Source organism: Lathamus discolor, chromosome 5 (genome assembly GCF_037157495.1).
Source record: "Lathamus discolor isolate bLatDis1 chromosome 5, bLatDis1.hap1, whole genome shotgun sequence".
In the NCBI taxonomy this organism is placed as follows: Eukaryota; Metazoa; Chordata; class Aves; order Psittaciformes; family Psittacidae; genus Lathamus; species Lathamus discolor.
The window spans coordinates 59,230,218-59,255,171 of record NC_088888.1 but is presented as its reverse complement, the minus strand read 5'-3'; the positions used below and the strand labels follow the sequence as shown (position 1 = coordinate 59,255,171).

General features: G+C 39.1%; 1 protein-coding gene across 8 annotated transcripts in view; it reads left to right on the top strand.

Moving 5' to 3' along the window:
- Positions 1-24,954, top strand: part of DSE (dermatan sulfate epimerase) — a 34,255-nt gene that overhangs the window by 4,359 nt on the left and 4,942 nt on the right. For 4 of the 8 annotated variants that reach the window (XM_065681028.1, XM_065681027.1, XM_065681030.1 and 1 more), the window contains exons 3-6: positions 7,530-7,998; positions 18,683-18,936; positions 22,676-22,915; positions 24,400-24,607. In XM_065681028.1, the coding sequence (XP_065537100.1) occupies positions 7,583-7,998; positions 18,683-18,936; positions 22,676-22,915; positions 24,400-24,607 (1,118 nt within the window). In that variant the 5' untranslated portion in view covers positions 7,530-7,582. Of the gene's footprint in view, positions 1-7,529; positions 7,999-18,682; positions 18,937-22,675; positions 22,916-24,399; positions 24,608-24,954 lie in introns of those variants that run through there. The other 4 variants (XM_065681031.1, XM_065681032.1, XM_065681033.1 and 1 more) reach the window with 4 other exon arrangements.

The window sequence follows — 24,954 nt, the reverse complement described above, 5'->3', positions numbered from 1 at the left end:
TGCCTACTCACACAAATTGCTCACACCAGCTGTGGGTAACTAAATTTTGCAGGAGTAATGTAGCCTTTTAACTCCATCTGCAGTTGAGGATTCTGTCCATGAAAATGTAATTGTCACTTTTTGTTAAGAGCAGCATTGAGGACAGTAGCCAAAGGAACCTACAGACCAGTACATTTTACCATGTTTCCAAGTTTGTACCTTGAAAAAGTCAGCTGCATCTGGGTAATGTATACTTTATCTCTGGTGAGAGAAAGGAACTGTATGCTATATCTAGATATACATGGAAACTGCAGATAATGAGATTAACAGATGAAAGCAGCAAACATAACAGAATTATACCAATAATAATGAACGGTATATTGACCTGCAGAGAGATGTAACTATCTCTCTGGGTGCAATGTATGCCTACAAGCAGAGGCATTTATCCTGTAGCAGACAATCAGTAGACTGAGAGAATACATAGGCTGAGATAAAGACAGTTTAATAAGTAAAGCAAAAGCTGCACATGCAAGCAAAACGAAACAAGGAATTCATTCAGTACTTCCCATGGGCCTGCAGGTGCTCAGCCACCTCCAGGAGAGCAGGGCTCCATCACATGTAGTGGTTACTTGGGAAGACAAATGCCAAAACTTCAAATGTCTCCCGTTCCTTCTTTTTCCTCTGGCCTTATATGCTGAGCATGACACCATATGGTATGGAGTATCTCTATGGTCAGTTGAGGTCAGCTGTCCTGGCTGTGTCCCCTTCCAACTCCTTGTGCACCCCCAGCCTGCTCACTGGTGGGGTGGGGTGAGAGGCAGAAAAGGCCTTGACTCTGCCTAAGCACTGCTCAACAGTAACAAAAAACATCCCTGTGTTATCAACACTGTTTCCAGCGCAGATCCAAAACACAGCCTGGTATTAGCTACTATGGAGAAAATTAACTCTACCCCTGCCAAAACCAGCACAAGAATAAATAGCTAACAAAAAAAAGTCAATATGATTTTGTATGCAAGACCAAGTGATAAACAGGATATGGAAACAAGTGTTAAAATGAGTTTTGATCCCATAGCAACTGAAGGATGTGATGTGTTCTAGAATCCCTGCCTATTAATATGACATCCCGTGGAAATGCTTTACAGATAAAAATATTTGTTTGATATCTTCAGCTACTGAAGTCTATAGAGAAATACATATATATACAGAGAGCAAGAACTGGTTTGCTAAAACTCCAGTGGGAACACTACGTTTCCAACATCTTGGAAGCAGTTGAATGAAGGACAATTAAAACAATAAGATTAAAACTGTTAATTATACATAGTTGAGGACAGCAACAAGCCAGGGAACTTAAGACGTTTACGTATTTGGAAAAGTAAAGGTCAAGGCTAACAAAGAAGTGTTAGTTGGAAAAGAAGATAGAAATTAAAGTCAGAACTGGAAACACTGGTCTTGGTATCATATTTTCTGATGCTGTAATTGGCCCCCTAAAAAATGAGGGAAGCTACATGGCATGCAGCAGTCTGAGTGGGCTGGGTTAGGCAGAAGGAGGAATTCCTTTTTGACAGCAGTGAAGTTTGCTTTCCACGCTTGCACTAATGATTTATTATTTTCTGTGCTGTACTTGTACCTCCTGGGCATTGCCATCACTCTCTGAAGGTTTTCCAGCTCTTCCTGTGCACCGTGGTTGTACCACTTGATCCATGCAGAGACCGTGCTCTTGACTACCTCAGATAACCTCTTCTCCTGCTCACTTCCTGCATTTCTGCTTTGTAGGCAAAGTAAGCCCTAAGCATGGCTTCTGATACCTAACATGAAAGGGTTCACAGCCTTACAGACCCCCTGAATGGGTCTACATGCATGGGCAGACACATTACTTCTTAACAGTTGCCAAATGAATAGCGTTTCACTGCTCAGATTATTACAGGTGCTTTTGTTCTGTGTTTCTGCAGTATCTGTTACTGTCATAGTCTGAGGCCCCAAAGGTGTCCGGTGTAATAGATGGATGAGTAGTTTGGTTGACTTCTGGGACATTACTGGAGCAGATAAAAGTAGTGAACCTATCCTTTTGGCCTATATGAAAATTCTCACTTCAGCCCAAGATAAAATGCTGCTGCTCTAAGGAAAAATCTTTCTGTGGTAGCTTATAGTTTTATGCCTTTGATGGTAAAAGTGACTGAGCTTTCATTCACTGAATGCGGATGCCTTAACAGGCGTGTCTGTACTGGTTGGGGATGATTGCCTTCAGGATTCTGGATATCAAAATGACTTCCTCACTGATTCTATACAGTGAAGTACATAATAAAAGATCACAGTAAGGGTTAGGAGTAGTAACGTTTATACAACCAAAAAAATCATTGAGAAAGCATTTATACAGTAGGATAAATTATAAAATGGAAGAAAATTCCAAATTCACGAATTACGGTTTGGGCATGCAGACAATTTAAATCTTGGTTTTGCTTGAGGCAGAGAGAAAGTTAAGCATTCAGTGTACATGTGTATGTCCTGATAATTTATATATACAGTGGTAAAATAAACCTTTAAATGAAAGGAATAAACAGATGAAACTTGCATCGCAGATACCTTACACATCTTACTGTAAACGTACAAAATACTCGGTATTTGTTGTCCTACCTGTACAACTGTGGAGACTGTAAAACTGTCCATTCTCACAGAATGATGGTCTCACACGGCTATGTACTGCTCTGAATAGATCATTGAATTTTGTGTGTAGATCAAAAGACAGATATGAGTTTATGTCTTGACTGCTGAAATGATGTCATATGCTGATAATTCCTATAGGAACTAGTTGTTTCTGGTTGCCTTGTTGGTTCTCATAGCACATAGCACATTATTCAGACATGTAAGTTGATACAAAGCTTCTTTCAAAGTATTCCAGGTCACTTCAGAACAAGGGCAATGCTAACACCTGGGTACCTGAGCTGTACTTTATTATAGTTTTGATTCTGAATTATATTTGGGATTTCAGTATTTAAGCTTTTAAATACGTTTGACATTATGTAATTGTGATGTAGCATATTTCTCATATCGAAAAAAACAGAGGAAGCAATGAAGTATTGTTGCCTGGTGGTTAGTGTCGTAATAGGTATTTTTCAAGTTATAAGCAGTGATTTTTACACCTTTCCAGCATTTTTATTGGAGAGACAGATGGTCATTGATTTTATCTCACTGACCAAAAGGCAGGTGGAGGAAGGACTCCCAGCTGTTCTTATCTTGGGGTATAGGAGTTTTGTGCACTGGTGTCTAGCCCTGCAGCTTTGAGAGGGACCCAGCAGTACTATTTGCTGATGTGGGAACTATACAGCTTGGGACTTAGGTCAGTAGATTTATTGTGATTGTTACAGTACAAAGATAAGTTTATAGTTTCCTTGGTCCCACTTCATCTGCCACCTCATTTTGCTGTATCAGATCTGTTTCTGTGAGCCAGTAAGAACCAAATGGCAATATACATGGGAATTAGTCTCTATTGACCCTTTCACCTCTCAGTTTTCATAGACTTACCCCGCTTTTTTTAGTACTTAAATGTCATTGGATTCAGTTAGAGGACTCAGTTGCTCTCCAATTTTTAAATGGTTTCAAAATATTTAGTATCAGTGGTGAAATTGTTGGACAAAATAGCTCTTCAGTTGTTGTGTCATGATTTTAAAACACTACAATTTCCAACTGATTAATTTAGCTTTATAGATGCTGCTCCTCATATCAGCAACAAAGTCAACTGCAACGTGTGTGACAAGTTTTGCTAATTATTTGAGGTATTTGGACAAAGTGCCAAAAGAAAGTTCCTTCAGAAGTTTGCTTTTCTCCGCTGTGATCTAACCTAGCACTCCTCATGGCAAGCAGTTAGGTTTTGGCAGCTGCCAGCATGGTACAAAAAGTTGCATACTCATCTGCATTTAATGGGACAAGATACCACACACCTCATTCCAGCATTACCTGTTAGTTTCACAGTAACGGTGTGGCGGCGGCTATTGCTGGAGGTTGATTATTTCTTGTTAAAATATCTATGACTTTCTTACATGTTTTAACATTGGGCACTAAAAGTGCTTGGTTTATTTCAAATTGCTTGTTTTTTTATCAATTGCTTTTAGTGCTAGTATTTTTGAATGGCCAAACAAGATGATCTTATGTAATTTGTGAAAAAGTATAGTGACAAAGTTGTTCAACATTAATTGAGCATTACAATTACAAGCATTAAAAATAACCGAGTAGGAAAGGTTTGCTTTCGCTTTTAATAGTTTATCAAGAAGTGATGCAAAAAAATATGAAAGTTAAGCCCTTGCTGATTCAGAGGTCATCGTCTAAGTTAAAAGTTTGCAGGCTGAACCTGGAGATTTGCTTTTTGTCAGTATGGTGGAACAGATTTTGTGTCAAATATTTGAACACAACTCATAGCCAATACTTGTGGAGGTAATTCAGGTAGCAATAAGGAGAACTGTAGCCTTTGTGGAAAACAGGAGCCGCCCAAAAGTTGTTGAATATGTGGAGGTAAGACTTTAAATGGTAACTTTGAATTTTAAACTAGTATTTATTTATGTATGTATTCTATTATTACAGGCATAGAGGTTGGATACTTTAGCTGAGTGTCAGGGCTTCTCCCACCTTCTCTGGAGGCAGCCAGGTAGTTTCAGGGGTGGGGGGAGGCAGAGGAAAGCCAGCATCTCCACAGCAGAGTTTGCCTGCAGTGTCTCCTGAGTAGTCACACATCCTGGGACCTCACGTGGGCAATTCTCTCCACATACTTGTGGCTGGTGCCTCCACAGAGGTTTGGATGGAAAGGAAAGTGGACTGTTTTGTAGCTGCTTCCTCCCATTCTCAACAACCTGAGCTCTGCAAAGTTACAGGACAGGGTTTGCTGGCCCTACTGAATCGCGGGTTGTTGTCTTCACATCATAGGAAGGGCATCAGTGTAATTTAACCAAGAATAAATAAGAATGACTTTGTAGACCTGCTTTTGGCACTGCCTGTTGACTTCCTTCCAGGTCTTGACTCTGAATATGCTGCCTATGAATATACTATAGGTCAGTTTTCCAGTTATGTTGCTGTTAGTCTAAACAGTGTGGTATGGTAGTTGCTTAGGGTGGTTAGATGCTTAGGTTAGCTTGTTGCTTAGTTGCTTACATCCAAGGTAAAAAAAAGATTTACTGTCTCTATTAAATGCGCACATACATGAAGGGATAAAATGAGGGGGGTTATTGAATTCTTAAGGTATGGACTAGGGTTTTAGACAGCACTGGAGGTGTTTGGCGATGGTGAAACGCTGGGAAATGTGTGTCCAGATTGACAAAGAAGGAGTTCTGGGAAACCATCCTGTATATTCACTAAGCTCTGGTCAGAAAGACCCTAATTTAGGGAACTCTTAAAACCATCCCTAAACTTATGTATGTGTTTAATCTTCATTGATGTGCGGAAATATTTACAGAAATCAAACCAAGGGAAAGAATGCATCAAGTCCTTACTGCTAGCTGGGATTATTTTCTGATTGTGGAAGCCAAGAAACTTCTTTCAGTGTATAGTCCTCACAGAAAAAAGTTTCAGACATTTTTTGCCTTTTTCAGGTTTTTTTGGGTTTTTTAGGCACTTTTCTCTGCCCCCAGTTCTGAAGGATCATAGAGACTTCAAAAAAAAAATATGGTGTTTTGAGTTTTTTAATTATGAAAAAACAGATTTTTTTCAACAGCTTTAAAAATGACATTGACTTCCAAACATAACGTACTGGTTTGGCTGGGTTTTACTGCCTTCCTTTCAAAATACGCCGTTGCATATTCTCCTTATTTATTGTTGCATGTCTCCTTATTTATAGATGAGAATACAAGTAGACTTGAGTATGTTTGGACAAACTTCAGTGCATGCTTCTTTGTATGTGTGTATGTGATGAGAGACTCTGTAGATATTGTGAAAGCATTACCAAATAAACCACCTTTTGATCTGCATGAGTCCTGTAATCATGATTGGTTTACATCCAAAAAAGGGCAAAACTTACTTGCAAAATGCATTGAAATGCTATGAAAATGTCATCTTCCATCACACTCTGTTAAAGCAATTATGCTACTTACTGTGATCTATAAATGTAAGCAGTTACAGGGTGCAATATTATTTTTACTCTAGGCAGGAATGCCCAGGAAAAGATGTACTTTTTGGCCAAAGATGCTTGCTCCCAGATTCATTTTAGGAGCTGAACCTAAGCACCTGGACGGTCTGTGTATCCAGTAGTCATGGAGGGATCTAGTCTATCAAGGTTGTCTCATTGTCTATGGACATGTTAGTGACATTGTTTAATCAGGATATGGGTCTCTAAATAAGGTTTTAACAGCCTAAGTTTCGGTTAGAAAATATTGGCATCTATAGTTAGGGAGCTGTGGGAAGAAATAAAAGGTTGCTTTGTACTTAAGCTTCTTAAGAGTTTTATGACTGAATCCTATGAAACAGGTTTTCCATGGAAAAAAACACTTCATGTTTCTCTTTAGGTTTTCTTTCCTTCTGTCTATTTCTCCTTTTAATAATTGAAAACTACTGTTCATTATTTACATAAAACTGTGTCTCTTGAGTCTGGTTTCTGTAACCTTTCCCCTCAGAAGAATTCTAGGAATTTGCTGGGTTTCCTCAGGGGGATCGTGGCCATGTTTTATCTGAAACTTCAGGCTAGATAATTGGTAATTTTTATGAAGTAACTTACTATGTTTAAATAGTTGCGTTTAACCTCTGCATAGATTTGCCATTTGAGCACGTTTTGAGAAGTCATGTATGTAGGAGAATATGCGCTTTCATTCAACGTTCTGCTTTCTTGATAGCTGGCAGTAAATCGCCACATGCAAAGTGGAGAGCCCCTTAGAAAAAGAATGGTAACAATGACTATGATGATAATATAATTCAAAACCCCAAAATGCTCTGAAGACAAGGTATTTCAGCTGTTTTTCTAAGGCTCTGCCACTTTCTCTTTTTCTTTCTGATTAAAAAAAGGGGGGGGGGGGGGGGGAACCAACCCAAAACAAAAGAAACACCACCCAACCAAAACTGAGGACGTGTCAGAACCAGAGGCCTCAAGCACAGTATAAAATGACCCCAGTGCAAACCTCCAGCATTCCTCATCCTTCCCTCTCCAGCTGCTAACATCAGCCAAGGCAGCATGCAGGCTTGGCTGCTGCCAGCACAAACTCCTTGGCTCTCCCCCTTCCTTCTCCCCTCCCGCACTTCTGTGCTTGCCAGTACAGTCGTCACTGCTTCATATTAGGCACCATTGCAATTATTTGAAATACAAGAGCTGTCAGTGTGTTCCTTTGCCTCCTATCAGCTACTAGAGGGAAGGATTTGGGAGGGAGGGACTTTCTTCAAGGTGTACAGGTTTTTCCTTAGGATGAATTGCTCAGTAGGTTTTTTGTCTGAAGTATTCATATAGAAGTTACTTGAAAGCCACCTGAGACAATACATGGGGTTCTTTAAGTCTAGATAGAATTGTCTTTCTTGAGGAGCATGCTGAATTACAGTGTCTCACAGATTCATTTTCTAACTTTTTCTTTCATGTCCATCTGCCATAGGATATTTCAAAGATGGTTTGGCTGCCACTGAGATTTGGAGATCTGATGCCACAATGAGGACTCACACACGGGGAGCCCCAAGTGTGTTTTTCATACACGCGGTTTGCTTCGCCTTTGCCTACGGCGCCAGGGAGGATCCGGACGCGATGGTTCCTTTTGTCAATGCCAACTATGACAGCTACCCCATGCTCTACTTCTCCAAAGGGGACATGGAGGCTCTCCGTCTCCAGGCCACCACCACACACAGGCACATTGCAGCTCGTCTGACTGAAGCAGTACAAACGATGCTGTCAAATCCCCTGGAGTACCTTCCTCCCTGGGACCCGAAGGAGTTCAGTGCTCGGTGGAATGAGATTTATGGCAACAACCTCGGGGCCCTGGCGATGTTCTGCATACTCTACCCTGAAAACATCGAGGCCATCAACATGGCCAAGGATTACATGGAGAGGATGGCGGCTCAGCCTAGTTGGTAGATTTTTGTCTTTTTTTTTTTTTTTAAGTTGTTCTTACCGTATAAACTACTTGCAGTTGGAGGAGTGAGTGGATGAGTGAATTGCTTAGATTATTTCAGTTGTTCTCACGTTCACTTTAACAGCGACTAACTTGCTAAATGCATTTACCCTCATCTGTACCAGCAGTGACACACAGCTTTTCACTTTCACTGGACTTACCCTTTAGCAAATTAATGCTGGAAGAAGCAGCATGACCCTTTATGTACCTCCCTAACTGCTGTAAAGTGTAAAAAAACACTAAAAAAGCCCCCCAAAACAGAACAAAAATCCAAGCCCACTCCCAATCAGAAGGCAGGGTTTCACATCTAATTTGTAGCAAGAAGTGCTACAAGTGTTAGTATTTGATATCTTTTTTTTTTTCCTAGACTTGTACTTATCTTCTTAGAAAGAATTCAGGGAAGTGGGGCCTGTACTTACGAAAAACTTGTAGGTAAAAATGACACTTGGGTTTCTGCAGCCTGCTGTAACATCTGTCTGAGCTGCAGTTCAGACTTGCAGCTCTGCTTGGCTGAACAGTTCTTGGGCCTCTCCTTAAGACATACTAGGACTTGGTAAAGATGGTTGTCCATCTGATTACTGGAACTGCCTGATCAACTTACGGTTTCATAACCACCTTCTGGATTAACTCAACCTAGATGTGAATTATCATCCACACGTTACTCTGTCCTCACTGTGCCACACTCTATGGGGACAGAAGCTAATGTTGTCACTGCAGCAGTTAGTCTAGCAATTGGAACCCCAGGATCTCTCTCCTACTCATCTTCCTTTTTCAGACCCATCAGCAATTTATCTCCCTTTTTTAACTCGGGCAGGCGCATTTGTTCTACCCCTGTGCAGCACTTGCCACTCAACTATGTGTTGCAGACAGGCCCAGGGTTGCTGCCACTTCGAGGAGGTCAGAGAATGGAAACGTGCCTTTTGCCCAGGGCAGTGAGGCGGAGCTGCACTGGGGCATCGCTCCCCTCTGTTGTAGCTGCTGTTCTACAGCTCTGTAGTGGCAGCAGCTCAGCAGGAATCTGAGTCATGTTTCAAGCCAGCACAAGAAGAAGCATTAGCTGTTCAAACAGTATTCATTGCTCAAGTTACTATTCCTTACCTTCTCTGGGTTAAGACCAACTAGTAGCGTCCTATAAATGGCATCCATCCATGAGCTGTTGTTGGAATTATGCTGTATTTGAGCCAGCATAACTTGGGATCCATATCCTCCTTTTTAGACAGTGTTGGGGTTCCCTTATACTAAGTATTAAAATATGAATGCCACGGTAATACAGGAACTAGAACAAAAGAAGTGGTAGGAGAGAGAAAGGACACACTGAGCTTAAGTTGCTCACATGTCACAGAAGAAAGGACACATGGGAGTTGTGAAGAAAAGTATTGGCACAACAGGATGGTGGTAATTTCCAAAATCTTCCACCGGAGCACAGAAGTACAAAGCTTCGGTCTTACTTTCCTCCAGAGGAATTCTGTGTTTCTCCTGGCACGCTGGCAGAGTGTTAGAGTGCTAGAGGTGAATCCGAGGATGTGTAACCATCTCCAGCAGAACCTACAGACTGCTCCAAAGTCAACACCTTCCTTCCTAGTTTCATTGTTCACACTCTTTCTTAACTTGCTGTGGGTAGTATAAACACATAGTTATATGGCCATCTGTTTTAATGGAATAAGAAAGAGGAGCAAGTGTTATTTTGAGTAGTGGAACTTACTTGTTTCTTTCTTGGTTTCTGATGTCTCAGTAACCTCATTTTAGTTCCTTGTGTCCTATGTTTCCTGCCCTGGAATAATTGTGGTCCCTCTGTCCCTTGCCATAATGCTCTCCTTCGTCCCAGCTGAGCAGATACCAATCAGAACTGAGCCAATATCCTGTTTCCACTTGGCTTTGATGATACTTACCTGCCCAAAATCCTGTTTTTTTCTCAAGTATCTTGTGTTACCTTGGTAAAAGAGAAGCCATGCTTTTCCCACCTTTCCCTTCCCCATGTCATTCAGCAAACAGTCAAGAATTAATCAAGGTTCTATGCTTTGGTAGAGAAGTGGGTGCAATGTACTTAATAAGGAAGATACAGAAGTAGGAAATCAGAAACATAGGCAATAGGGCTCTGGTAAGATGGCCTTTGCAAACCTCCAACCTGCCAGCTTTTCAAATGCTATGACAGAAACATGAATCTGGTTTCCGTTTTTCCCAGAGAACTCATGGCTGAATGATGTCAACATCTAGTTCACACTATAGCACCATCAGTGATGGCAGTAATATAGATCCCTCTCCCTTGTCCAACAGTGGTTTTCAGGAAACTGTATGAATGCAACATCTCTGTGGTATGTACTGCTCTGCCTGGCTCTGCTCTAATAGGTCAGCAGGTTCAGAAGCTGAAGGAGGGGCCCACAGATTATGTAAATCTGTTTGTCCTAAGAAACTCGGCTCTCAAGTACCAGAGAACATGTTACTGCACATACTTCTCCACTTAGGGTAAGACTAGGAGAACAAAAATTAACATGGCAAGTGGGAGAGTTGTGGCTCTTATGGCATCTAAACCACTGTGTAAGACTGTACATAAACTGTTCTGGCAATGTCACAGTAATGGAATTTAAAAAAACCCACATTGTCCAATCAATTTAGGCATGTTTAGTTTTCCTCAGACTTTGGGGAAAACTATCATTCTGGGTCATATATTACAAATGTTATCTTTATTGAATAATTTGAGGTCACATGTGTTCTGATCAGGAGGGTGGAAAGAACTAGCAGTTTTGATGTTGCCCAAGTTTGGTTGAATGTTAGGGCACTCTTCTGCCAAAACTCCTTATGTCATCAGTAAAGAGGGTTTGTTCAGAGAGGTATTAATAAGTAAATCAGAGGAACTTTTCTCTCTCTAGACTTCCTCTATAATGTAAGTGCCTAGACTGCCGTGTAAACTGCCAAAAAATGTTTTTGTCACTGACAAAAGTTGGAAAGTTTAATCTGGTGCTCATATAGGTTTCTTATCAGCAGCTTGGTTCTTTCAACAGTATAATCTGGATTTCTTTTACTTCTGCTGACATGGCATTGCCTCTGAAATAGCTCTAGAATTAAAAGAAAATAAAAATTCAGTTGAATGAGTTCTTCTAATTTTTTATGGCAAAATTAGAATTTAAGCCTTACCAGAAAACAAAAGTGGATTTTGGTTGTGTGTGCAGTAGCTGGATAAAATAAATGTAGTTTAGTGTCACTGATTATTTGTCCCAGAATACCAAAAGATTAAGAAGACTGACATTTTCATTTTTACATTAGCGAGAATCCTCAGTAGTCTAAATATGGTTCAATATCTCAAGATACAATTATGAGAAAGTCTACTGGTAATTGATATATGGATGGAAGAGGCATGTAATTAAGCACTTCTCTTTTCTCATCTCTTACAATAGTCATTTTATATCACATAACAAAGTACACCCTTCATTGCGTTCCCATTCATGTAGGCTAACAGAGCTTGAGCCGTTTGTCATAACAACGGGTGTTGATAGGCGTGCTGCTCATAACAGAGCATCCGTAATTGCTACATCCTGGAATAGGTTTACATTTTAAAATAAACAAAAGGGCAATGGCTAATAGCTAACTATAACAATCACCCGAAGTAATATGGGAACGGACAACATTTTGGAGACTAGCAGGAGTGGGGAAACATAGTGCATTAGTATTTCAGTAAAAATAGATGGACTTTAATGGTTTTACCTGTAAAAATTAAAAACTGGTGTTAAGTAACTCACTTGGTTTTCCTGGGATTTGATACCTAGATGCTGTCTAAAGTCTCAGGGAAAGTTTGTCCTTATATTTGAGGTGTATTATCTTATTTTACAGAGAATAGAGGATATAGATGCGTTCTCTGACATTTTATCTCTGACTGGCCCCTAGAGCACTCCCCGCCAGAAGTGCATTTTGGCTGAGGGGATCTGTACTCGTGATTCTTTCCATATGCTGCCTTGGCCTGCTCCCGCACTGAGTGGAATGATGTAATTGGAGTTGCACATTGTACAGAAATAAGAGTCCAGTCAGATTCTGTGTTTTGGACAAAGCAGTGAAAAACTCTCATCTTTGCTAAGCCTGCCTTATAAACAAATACTATGTAGGTTCACAAATTCTGCACTCTTCTTACAGTAGCAGGAAAGATGTCCCCATGCGCAATTGCCAAACAAGAAATTTCTGGGTTTTTTTGTTTGGCTTTTTTTTTCCCCCATAGTGACTCACTGTTTTCAAAGACAAGTATGTTACCAATGTACAGTAAGGTGTGGGATTTGACAGTAAGCCCGGCTCGGTGGGTTTCATAGGGGAGATAATTACTGTCAAGCACATGCAAACATTCCAAGGGAATAGCAATAAGTAAGGAGAAGCTAAGGGAAGGTCTGAGCATAACAAATCTGTGACCTTTCTGCTATTTCTTGTTAAACAGCAATCCTTCAACCTTCTGTTAGTCCCTGTTTATTAAAAGTATTGAAGCATGCTGTAGGACTATTGCTGTTAGTATCCAGGTGGTGCTTGGTGTTGAACAATATGGATTACAAAGTAAAAATACAGAAATATAAATAATTAAATGTGTAGATAGATGCATAACTAAAATACATTCATGTGTGCTGAGTTGAGATAAAGCGAGTCTGTGCTGACACCACAGATTTAGGGCATCTGACTCCAAATAATCCACCAACAGTCACCTTTAAAGAAAACTTAGGAGGATTTTATAAGACTGAGGCATAGAAGTTAGCATAAAAGAAGCTTGATATGATGGGATAGCCTCCTACAGGGAGGAAGAAAAAAGGAAGGGTAGGAAGATGAACTTGGTATCTGGAATATATATTATGTTAGTAAGTGAAATATCAAATGCTCATGCTGGGTTTATCTTTTTCATATGTAGCATTTAAAAATAGAAGTTGTGCATAACTGTGAAATTAAATGTCCAGCTAGATTTTTGAATAGCTTCTTTCATACCTTCTTTTGTAATTGACAGGATCTCTAGGAGATAAATAGATGCTGAAGTTCTGTGGTAGCTACAGGGAGCTCACGTTGTGGCATGCCTCATATAAAAATTTGCTACAAGATCTAATCTGTTGAAATAATAACTGCTGTGTCGGCTTAATATGGCACTGAGAATTACTGAAATAGGCGCAGTTCTTGTTTACTAATGTGTCAACACAGAAGGATCATAATTAATAATAAGAGTGAGCCCAGTGTGAAAAGGCTTCTCTTGTGATCAAAGCTAAAAATAAGAGAAGAGGATCTGAAAGAAGCTTCAGAAGCAGCAGAATGATGATTATAGACCTATGGGGAAACAGAGAAAAAGAGGCTAGAAAGTAGATGAAAGTTTCCAAAAGAGTAAAGTTCCACTTGCCTTCCCAGCACCTAGGCAGTACAACCCTACTTTTATAGAAAGCTCTTAAAACTTCTGAAAAACACTGAGACAACATTTTATGTTGCCTTTTTTTTTTTTCCATATTGATATGACTGTAGCCCTTTCCGATTAACCACTCCTTTGGCTGTCTCTCTGTGAGCTGAGCTGCAATGAACCTGAGCATGTCAGAGTGGCTGCTGCTGAAACACAGCTGGTAAAGAGATAGGACGAACTTGTTTTACAAGACAAGTTTGTTTATTTCTTGTTTAGACACCAGAAATATAAATCAATTTTCCAAAGATGCTTCTTATTCTTAACGTTTTTGTTGTTGCAAACGACTGAGCACTTAGGTCATGCAGAAATGGGGTTTCTGTTTTGGCAGCCACCCAGAAAAATGTGGAAAAGGTGGACATTGAGAGGTTGCTTTGGATGAAACAGATTTTTTCAAGGATTTTTCTTTTTTTCTTTCCAAAACAAAAATTGGAAACTTCTGTTCCATTAGTGAAGAAAATACTCTATTTGAGCACAAGAAAATATTTTGTTTTGGAAGCTTTGTTAAGAAAAATACTGAAAATTTAGTCAAGTTTATAAAATAAATGTTGGTGGTCTCATTTCCATTGGTTATACTCCCTCTTGGTATGTATATTCCCTATGGACACAGAAGAATATTCCTCTCCTTTGCCTGACTGGAGGTTTAAAGCTGTATCTCCTTCCCCCAGAAGTGGATCAGAACAATAGGAAGGGTCTGTGGAGTGCCAAAGCATTGCCTTTGGGAAGACTGTACAATTACACAATTGATTTCAGGATCAAGAGGTCAGTTGGCCCCATTACATGACATATTTTTATCCATAATTGACATTTAACGTGCATTAATCTCTACCATGCTGTTAGCTAAGAAAATTGCGTCAAAATATACTAGAGGGCTGTCCTTCAACTAATTTTCACCTGTCTTTAGAAAATACTCATTTCCTTTGCATCCATCTAGTAAGAGTGAGAGCTTCAGTACTGAGGAGGGAATACTGACATGCTTCCTTCAGTTGTTAGCTTAATCTGCCCTCAAACTCCAGGAGCTATTCTGCAGTAAGTAATTTGTCATTTGAGTGTTTGGAGCATTAAACTTCAGGGTGTGGATTACTTGTGTAATATATGTGTCAGGATGTGCTTAATGCTTCATTTTGCATGCAGTGATGCCATATTACTTACTGACCTTGAGGCTAGAAATCAGATCTCACAGTGCCTGGAGGATATTCTGTTTCTCAAATTAGAGAGTGTTATTTTCCTATTTGCTTCAACTTGATTTTATAGTCTGGATACAAAATGAAATAAAGGCAATTCTAAACATCCCACAAGTCATGATCATGGAACTCGATTAAGCATGACAGTTTGATTTAAATACTGCCTTGAACTCGGCAGAGAGTATTTTTTCCCTCTTGGCTTATATTTCTTAGAGAAATGCTAGTATTTCTTTCTTCAGTAAGGAAGTAGTTAGTAGTAGACAGAAATGAGGGGAAAAATACCGACAACTATTTCTGCTGGGAGAGGAGACATTAATGTTCTCAAGAAATTGAGAGGTTGTGGTAATTCTACTACAATATTTCTTGCTGGTTTTGTTGTTGATACTGATTTTCATTTCCCATCCAAAATAGTATACAATCAGTATATGTATATAGAGCGCAGAATCATATTTAGTGGAAGTGCTATGTACACTCCTAGCCTTGGACATGCATTGCATGCCTGATGATTCTTGACATCGTAAATTGATGACTAAAATAACTGTGTCTTAATTCCCTCTTCAGTTTCATTGTTCATTGCAGAATGTAGCAAATCTAAAACAAATAGCCATGTTGCAACATGCAAGAATTCTCAGCACATGTAGGAAAAACATACTACTTATACATAATACCAAAGTTATCCATGATGTCCTTATTTATCCAGTTTCTTCATGGAGGATTTATATCAGGCTCTTAATGTTTAAAATAAAATAACAAAAATATTTTATATGATGCAGATTAAGAGAACTTGAAAGAATACCCAGGCCTCTATTTGTCCTGTGCCATTCACAGAATTTGTCCAGACTGCAGTTCTTTGTGCAGAATGATGCATATGACTTAGGATGTTTATGGCGTTTAATCATTAGGCAGGAAACCAGTTCATCGCTTTTGCTCTTTTACAAACCTTCTCAAGTTTCCAGATAAGGACCTCTTACGAATACAGATACAGGTATAGAAGTACAAAAAAAAAATACTTTGGGTTTGGGTTTTTTTTGTACTCTCTGTAGGGATGCGTTTATGGTTTAGCTGTTACTTTAAAATATGTTTTGGAACCTTTGGAACAGTTGTCTGCTGAAAGTGCTTATGTTTGCAACTAAGTAGTTGCTCTATACTAAAGCATCCACTATAGATGTTTTTATTTACTTTGGATTCTTTTTCGGTTAACATCTGATACCTTTAAAAGACCAAAAAGGCTAATGCAGCATTGAGCTAAAGGTTACTTGCTGTCTTTAGATGCAGCTAATTGCTAAGCTGAGGTTCATACTATCTGATGTTAAGTTTTACTCCTGAGAGGCTTAGAAAACAGCTGTTTTCTGCCTGTTTTCCAATGCAAAGCATTGGCATGTTTTTACCTATCTTAATCTGTAAATACGGACAACTCTTCTTCAATATTTCAGAGTAGTTAATAGGTTGTCCTGAAAACTCTTTTTTTTCACATAATATGTTTAGTGCTAGCCTATGGTATCATGGTTTCCCACAGTTTATCAGCCAGGCTGTTTATGAAATATGACACTAGAGATACGTTTGAAAAATGAGAGTGTAATTTAGATACAAAAAGCATTTAATGCTTGCTACTTGACCATTCCTCTTGTGAATCATTTTCCACACTGTTTGGTGTACATTGCTTATTGCCATTGAAATTCGTTTAATGGAGGTGCCCTGATTTGTATCAGCTGAAGAGTTACTACTTCAAGAGAGCAGCATTTTAAGAACAGATGTTGACTGTGGTTTTGTATGTTTAGAAATGAGGGTCTTTAAATTGTCATCTTTAATTTTCTCTATTCCTTGTGTGCATCTCCTCTGTTAAACTCTATACAAGACTTACTATACAAATCTCTTTTATACTATAGAATTTGACGCAGTATTGCATTTGAAACGGAACATAAAGTTAGCATACATCTTCAAAATGAAAGTTACAATAAATCAGTTCCACTGTCAAATCTCATTTAAGATTAAGGCATGTAAAGATCATTAAATAGCTTTAAGCACATTCTAATTAGCAATTTGTAGTCTGTTACAAGGAGACTGAACTTTGAATTAAATATTTTAAATTCTGTCAGTTTTTTTCTTCCCCCCTAATGTATAGCTTAGCCTCATTTTGTAACTGTTCCAGAGGCCTTTAAAGTGATACTTCCTGTACCCATTTGAACTTTAATTTCTGAATGTACAATAGTTAAGTGAAAAGCAAAACTAAAAATATTTTGGAAATTAGGACTCATGATACAGCTGGTTTAAGGTATGTTCACGTGTCAGAGGATTTCTGGTAGCAATCACGGTGCCGCGGTGTTGCATATCATTGGCATAGAATGCAACTTTATGTTTACATACAAGACTACCAACATTTTAAGAACTTTTTCAGTGATAAGGAAAGATGAAAATGCAGGAATAGAGACACCAAGGATTAATTGAGGTAGATTGACAGATAACCAGTTAACTCAGATTTTCAATTTTTGTGCCCCAGTGACACAATATAAATAAATCTGGAGAATTAGAAGAGTTGCTTGATCAGTTCAGCTACATTTTCTTCCAGTTTACCTAGAAACACAAAAAGAATGAGCATCTAGGAAAAGCATGTAAATGTTTTGGTTACAGGTCTGTAATTTTTTGCAAAAGAATTAAGTGAAAACATAAGTAAGATATTTTCCTATACCTGGCTGGAAGTCTTCACTGGCAAGTTTAGAGTTTGGACCAGCAAAATGAATGACAAAGAGATGTTCCTGACATTGACCACAGAGAATGGATGTGGAGATGATGAGGAATAAATTTCCAGAACTTTTTTTCCTGATGCTTTGACAGTCACTTGTTACCACACTTACAGCTGTCTGTCTTGGATTGTTTACAGCCATCTTGTGTCAATGCCTGTCTGCTAACCAAGAAAAAAAAAATTGGCCAAATAAAAAACTCTAGTCCAGTAAAACCCCTTGTTCAGATCCTGCTGATCAGTGCTGAATGCATTCATGTGTTTAATTAAAAATCTGTGAGGTAAATGTTTCATTTTGAAAAAAGATAAACTGAATGCATAACTTCACTCAGCAGAAAATGGGATTGTAGCTGCGAGAAAGTGAACATTTAAAAGTGTTGGAAATTCAGCTAATCAAATAGCCTACAGAGACTTTCCTTACATACAGGTGTGAATGTGCCAAGTTAATTTGAGGTTTTCCAGTGATGTTAGAAATACTGAACTAAAAGTTAAAGGTCATTTTTCTGACTCATGTATGTTGTGTTTTACCATAGTTGCAGTGCCCTGGGCTGATGGTAATAATTTTTAAGTCATTCATTCATGCATTTTGAATGCAAATAAATGTTCCTAGAGCAGAATGACGATTTCTTTTTTAAGTTTTTCTCTTTTGGTCATCTGGTCACATTACTGCTTACAGAAATTAAGATGAAATCATATTTCTAGAGTCACAGAATAGTTAAAGCAGGGAAGGTGCATGTCTTCAGGAGCACAACACAATTTCCACTGATTGCACTCTCTCATCTCAACAATTTAAAATTCATTTCTGTAATAAAAAATATATTGCAAAGAAAGTGAAAGAAAGGAATAGTTAGGAAAACAACTGATCATTGTTCAGTCTATCAAAGATTTTTTTCACTATGTATTCCCTCACATTTCCCTTACTGTAGAACCATGGGCTTGAAGTACTGCAAAACTGAAGTCTTTGATACACAACAAATGCTTGATTTAAGAGAAATATTTGTTCTACCCTACCTCTACCTCCATTGTGAATTTTCTTGGTATAAATTTACTATTTTGCTAAGTTCAGTGTAATCATTGGATACGAGTAGGTAGTTCCTATAAAATAATTTTGAATAGTAGCATCATTTTACCTCTGTTTTATGTTAAATACTGAAAAGAAAACAAAAATGGTATCAGAGACTTGGTAAGTAGCTTGCTACTGTGTTAAAATTCAGCATTAATTGCCTAATTTCAGAGACATTAAGTCGTACACAACTCACAGTACAGTCACAGAGAAAAAGAAGTAGGTGAAACTCAATTAATTGGCATCTTTCTTTATTGACAGGCTAGTGAAGGATGCCCCATGGGATGAAGTCCCTCTTGCTCACTCCTTAGTTGGTTTTGCCACTGCGTATGACTTCTTATACAGCTATCTCAGCAAGACTCAACAGGAGAGATTTCTTGAGGTAATTGCCAATGCCTCGGGATATATGTACGAAACATCATACAGACGTGGATGGGGCTTCCAGTACCTCCACAATCACCAGCCTACCAACTGCGTGGCCCTGCTGGCAGGAAGCCTTGTTCTGATGAATCAAGGTATGTGCTAAACCATAGGAACATTTTTCTGAAGTGTATCAACTCAATCAGCTATTTATGCAGCAGAGTTCAGGAACTGATAGAAATGCTTCTGAGACTACAGCAGTAACGGGTTTGTTCTTTTGCTGCTTAGAAAAATTTAGTTTACTGACTAGAAAAAATATCTGTGGGCAGATGTACAAGGTATATTATATATGGTTATATACCCATGTATATAAATCCGGTTTTCTAAGTGATTCTGAATTCTTGCCTCATTGTAAGAATTAAAAATCCCCTTGTGTATAGTCTGTCTAGCCCAGATTTACAGACAGGGTCTTCCAGGTAGATTATTGGTCAAGGGTGATGCACTTGGTCTCCTTACACAGTATATTGAGAAAGTCAGCAGTTAGGAACACCCCTTGCTCTGTGCTGGGAGCTAGACAACAGGATAACCTGGAATTTCATCCAAAACTTTTGTCCTGTCTCCCTGAGAGAGCTGTAAAGGTGTAACTTCATCCACCCAAAGGCCACAGCTAGGGACCTCAGAACAGTATGTTGTTCTGTGGAGATGGGCAGGGCTTTGCCTTTGTTCCTCTGAACTATGCATGTGCACCCCCCAACCTTCTTTCAAGAGGTGTCTGCCAGATGTCATCTCCTTCTTTGCTTCAGGAACTTAAGCTTGTACTTCCCAATTCCCAGGTGAATAACCTTTCCAGTCACTCTTGGCTGCTCTGCCTGGAGCTATTCCTCTGCCCCTGTCAAAGTGATACTCTGTTTAAACAAGAATTCCAGTCAGAGTCACAGAGTCAGAGGGAGAGAGCAGATAAGAAATCCTGACTTTTAAACCCCAGTGGTACTTCAGCTGAGAGGTAGAAGTCATGCAGGCAGCTTCTGCTTTTATGAGAACATGTCAGTACTTTGTCAAGTGATTATTTAATATGTGCTAGAAGTATTTTGAAAACATGATGCCCAATGGAACTATTTGCTTGCTGCAAGTCAAGGAAAATCTAGTTTCTGGGTGCTGATGGCATTGCCAAGCTATTCAGCCCTGCCAAGCATAGGCACATCTGCACATGGTTAGATCATTCGGATATCCAAAGAAGTGTGACAAAAAACTGTGGCATCTACTATTCAGGGGAACATCTTTTGTTAAGTGTTTGTCAAAACAAGCTCACTCCCCAATGTGCCTATGTTGGAAAGCAGCAAGAGTGTATGTGTAAGTTACTCCCTTTCCTCCTGTCTTGCCTTCCACAAATTGAAGACTCAGACCATATTTATTCAGTGGGTTTTGCTAAACTCCTCATAATTCCATCCTTCCCCAAGCCTCCATCACTGCAGAAAGCTGGCAATTTGCAAGATGACTCTGCTTTTCATTAGCGTGTAGGCCATAAGTATGCTTTGTGCCAAACAATGATAACATCACAGATGAAGTCAGACAGTATTTCTTTCATCAACGGTAGGTGGGTTTTTTTGATGGGGGGAGGAAGCAAAGACAAATACAGCAACACGTGAACAATTTGAAAATAGTGGTGATAATTCAAATGAAAATAAATCAGAACAGATTGCATATTTCTAAATGAAAAATCAGTCCATTTCAATATAGAGCAACTTTATTTAAAAAAAAAAAATGACGTTTAAGCCTAAAATTAAAAAAAAAATATTTTAAAAAATTTTTCTTTCCAACATGAAAGACTTTTTCTGGAGGAGAAAAAAACGTAGGGAGAAGGGGGTGAACATAGTATTGTTCCTGTAGCAGATGCATGGCAAATGCAAATAGCGTATCCTAGTGTAAAAACTTCCTCCCCAAAGGTTTAAATTCCAACTAATAATTTTAAACACAATTGAGCTACTGAAGCATGCAGAGGCTAAAAATCCAGCTTAAAAATATGTAAACATTGTAATGGGAATGAAAAATTAAACTTATTAAAATGAATTCTAGACACACACATAGTCTTTGTAGTGATATTAAACACTCAGGTATTCAAAAAAGAAACTTGAGTAAGGCCTAACTTGATACGGATACTGCTAATTTTAGGTAAGATTTGTTCTGGTTTGTTGTATAGCCTGACAGAGTGTTGAGTCTCTTACTTTTATCGTTCTAACATATTATTGCTCTTTTAATATACTACAAGCATAGGGTTAAATCATAGACATACACTAAATAAACAGAACATATATGTGTTGGTAAATGCATATATTACAATGGTAAATGCCCTGTGCTGAACCATGAAAAATACCATTCTTGCTAATGCAGTAGTCAGAAGCTAGCTGTTGTGGCTGCTATGTCAAAAGGGAAAACAAGAGTGGAAGCATTTGGGGTTTTATTTGGACAGACTCCTGTGCTGCCCACTCCATCAGAGTAATGAAGCAGTGTCAAGATAGCTGTGAGTAAAGTAAGTGGAAGTAAGTAGCATCACCTGCCCCTGTTGCTCAGGGCTTGCCCATCTTAGTTGATTCTTCAGTAGAAATACCATATTAGATTCAGGTTGTCTGTTTAGCTTAGACTTCACAATTTTTTTGTCTCTGATAACTGAGCAGGATTTGGCAGCCTTGACTAGTAGGATGTCTGAATCGCTCATCAGTCTGCTGAGCATAAATGCAGTCTTAAGTAGCAACTTTGAATGTAGCTCATACTCCCTTATCCTGGCACGTGCTCTTCATTCAGCAGGCACCACTTTACCACGTAATAGGGTGTAATGTATGCCAGCTGAGCTCTGCTACATGGTGGAAATAAGTCTGGTTAAGTCTCTGCCCAGACACTTTGAGATGAGTAGACACTAAGTTGCCATATAGAAGTACAAGGCAAGTTGATCTCTGGTTAGTCCTAACATCTCTTGCCAGTGAAATCAAAAAGAAAATAAGAGAAGGCACGTAGCCTTTCCTCTGCTGGGATCCACATACTGACTTCTGCAATACATAAATGCAGTGCTGAAGCTCTCATGCTTGTGCTTGTTCCTTGGTGAATGCAGACAAGCCTTGGGAAACTCTTGTCACAACCTCTTCCCAGCTCCTGATATGTGTAGGGCAGACCAAAATAGTAAGATCACTGGGAGATTTTTCTTGAAAATAAATAACTGTTTAGGGCTTGTGTATGTGGAGGCTGAAAGGTAACCTAGTTGGAAAATTAATTTTATTCTGGGAATGAGGAGTCTGCATTTGGTATTAACCATGCAAAATTTTTCCAAAATAACTTCTATTTGGATAACCCTTTAGGTTGTCCAGCAAACTGTATATGTAAGTAGAATGGAGCATGTCTTAAAATAGAGCAAATTGGCAGAATATCAGTTAACTGCAGCTCAGATGTGAACTTCTTTGTATTTTTAAAGTCTGAGGATCTCCTTACTATGGAGATCATGACAGTGAAAAATGACTGATCAGCATATTTGCATTATTGGAGCCCTCTAGTGGGGACCTTATATTGTTTTCACACAGCTTTAATTTTAAATACAGTAAATAGTTTTGGCATGGCTCTTCCATTTTTGCATGTCTTGAATGTATTAAGGAAACTTTCCTTTTAAGATGGAAAGCATAATCCCACATGATTAGCAAAAAGTGTTTGATAATTTTTCCCTGCTGTGTTTAAGTAAGGTGTTTTTACACCCTAGAACTACAGGGACACATGTGGCAACACTAGGCTGTATTATATAGGGCTTTGGATTGCAGATTACTTGCTGTAACGGATCCCACTGTGGGAGTACAGATGACATAATCTATAATCTGTAGTGTTGTAATTAGATTTGCCAACATCTTTCTCTTTCAGGCTACCTTCAGGAAGCTTACTTGTGGACCAAACAAGTGTTGGCCATCATGGAGAAGTCAGTAGTCCTGCTGCAGGAGGTCACAGATGGCTCCCTTTATGAAGGGGTGGCTTATGGCAGCTACACGACTAGATCGCTGTTTCAGTACATGTTTCTTGTCCAAAGGCACTTTGATATCAATCACTTCAGCCACCCCTGGCTCAAGCAGCACTTTGCATTTATGTACAGGACTGTCCTGCCAGGTAGGTCCACGGGGTGAATGAAGGTGATTCTTGTAATCCTTGAAGCAGCTGTAAAGTTCATACTTTGAAAAAGGCCATTTGAAAAATAACTGTGTACTTGGATTTTTTTTAAATAACCTTTTCCTTGGATTTTACTTTCATCATTCATCAAAACAGCAACATCCTTGCTTAGCACTGCTTATTAATGATCTTTGTTTATTAAATTCCAGCTTTTAAAACCAGTGAAAAGATAGAAATATCATTTGGGAGAAAAAGCAGTCCTTCACAATTTCATTTCTGGTTTTTGAAGTTTGAAACAGACCTATTTCTGGGGGCTTCTGTTTGGAAAATAATGTTCTTCAAGATTCATATTGATTTTTTCGCTTGTCAAAAATCATCACCCTAAAAGATTAGGTGAAAAGAATAGCAAATGATGAAGCCACGGTAAAAGTATCAATAAAGCATAGGAAAGTTTTACATGATCACCAGTTTTCTACAGAACAGTAAAACGGATTTTTATAGCTTATTTGTTATAATATTTTTCTTCTGGAAAATGCCATTGAATCAAATTATAGGTTTCCCTGTGCAGTCCAGGAACCATTTTCTTTTGTCAATGTAAGGGTTAAAGAAAAATATATGACATCAATAACGGGACAATCTTGAAGACTTTTTAATATTTCTGTTCTCTTGTTGGTTCTCTCTACTGCAGTGAGTTTTAGCATCTCTGATTTGAAGTCTTAGTTGTGACTGAAAAATGGAGATGTACAAATACAAAACCAGTTATAAGTTAATAAATATTGCTGACCCCTTCTAGCTTTCAGAAAAGATTGGGTTTCAGGCAGCCTTGCAAGTTTTTGATGATGGTTTTCTGCTGCTTATTTGCAGGACAATTCATTAGGAACTTTTACTGTTCCTGGTTAAAAAGACTGTGATATCTTTATTTTGGCTATAAGAGCCTCAGATCTAGCCACATATGTAAGTGGGGTTGAGAGCAGCCTTAGCATACCAGTACAAGGACATAAGGAATTGTGCTGACTCCATGTGAAACCTCAGGCATTTATTGGGGGTTTGGTTCCTAAGAGCAAAGTGAAGTCATGCTAGCTAGTTTTGGGTGAAGCTGATTTATTTTACCTTGGGGACACCTCTGTTTTCTTGGTTTGGAAAGTTTGGATTGACATAGGAAAAGAGAAAGCTATGAACCTTTGCCAGATTTGAGAGAGGAGAGGAAGTGGATGGGACAGTGCTGCTTACATTTTCTGCAATACTTTGACTGACTGTAGCTCAAAGACGAAGAAGAAAGGTGGGTATTCAAGTTAGCTACAGCAGAAGGAAACAGCTCCTGTGTAACCTGTTTACGGCTCATTTACGAGTAGGTCTATAAACATCCGAAAAGGCTGCTTCTGTTTTTGTCTATTTGTACTGCTTGGCTTCACCGTCACGCTCTACAAACACATCTTTGTACATTTATTTGTTCTTTCTTACATTCCTTTTCACTTTTTCCCAAGGGTTTCAGAGAACTGTGGCCATCGCGGATTCCAACTATAACTGGTTCTACGGGCCAGAGAGCCAGCTGGTGTTTCTTGACAAATTTGTCATGCGCAACGGCAGTGGGAACTGGTTGGCAGAGCAGATCAGAAGGAACCGAGTGGTGGAGGGCCCGGGGACAGCATCCAAAGGGCAGAGGTGGTGCACTCTCCACACTGAATTTCTCTGGTATGAAAGGGAATGAGTGGGCTCAAAAGGAACCTGACAGCTGTTTGCTATTGGTGATAATTCGTTATCTTTAGATTTGTACTGTAGAAGCCGAGACTGAGCTGGGCATGTGTGTCCAGTCATTTCATAGAATCATAGAATAGTTAGGGTTGAAAAGGACCTCAAGATCATCTAGTTCCAACTCCCCTGCCATGGACAGGGACACCTCTCACTAAACCATCCCACACAAGGCTTCATCCAACCTGGCCTTGAACACCGCCAGTGATGGAGCACTCACAACCTCCCTGGGCAACCCATTCCAGTGTCTCACCACTCTAACAGGAAAGAATTTCTTCCTTATATCCAAT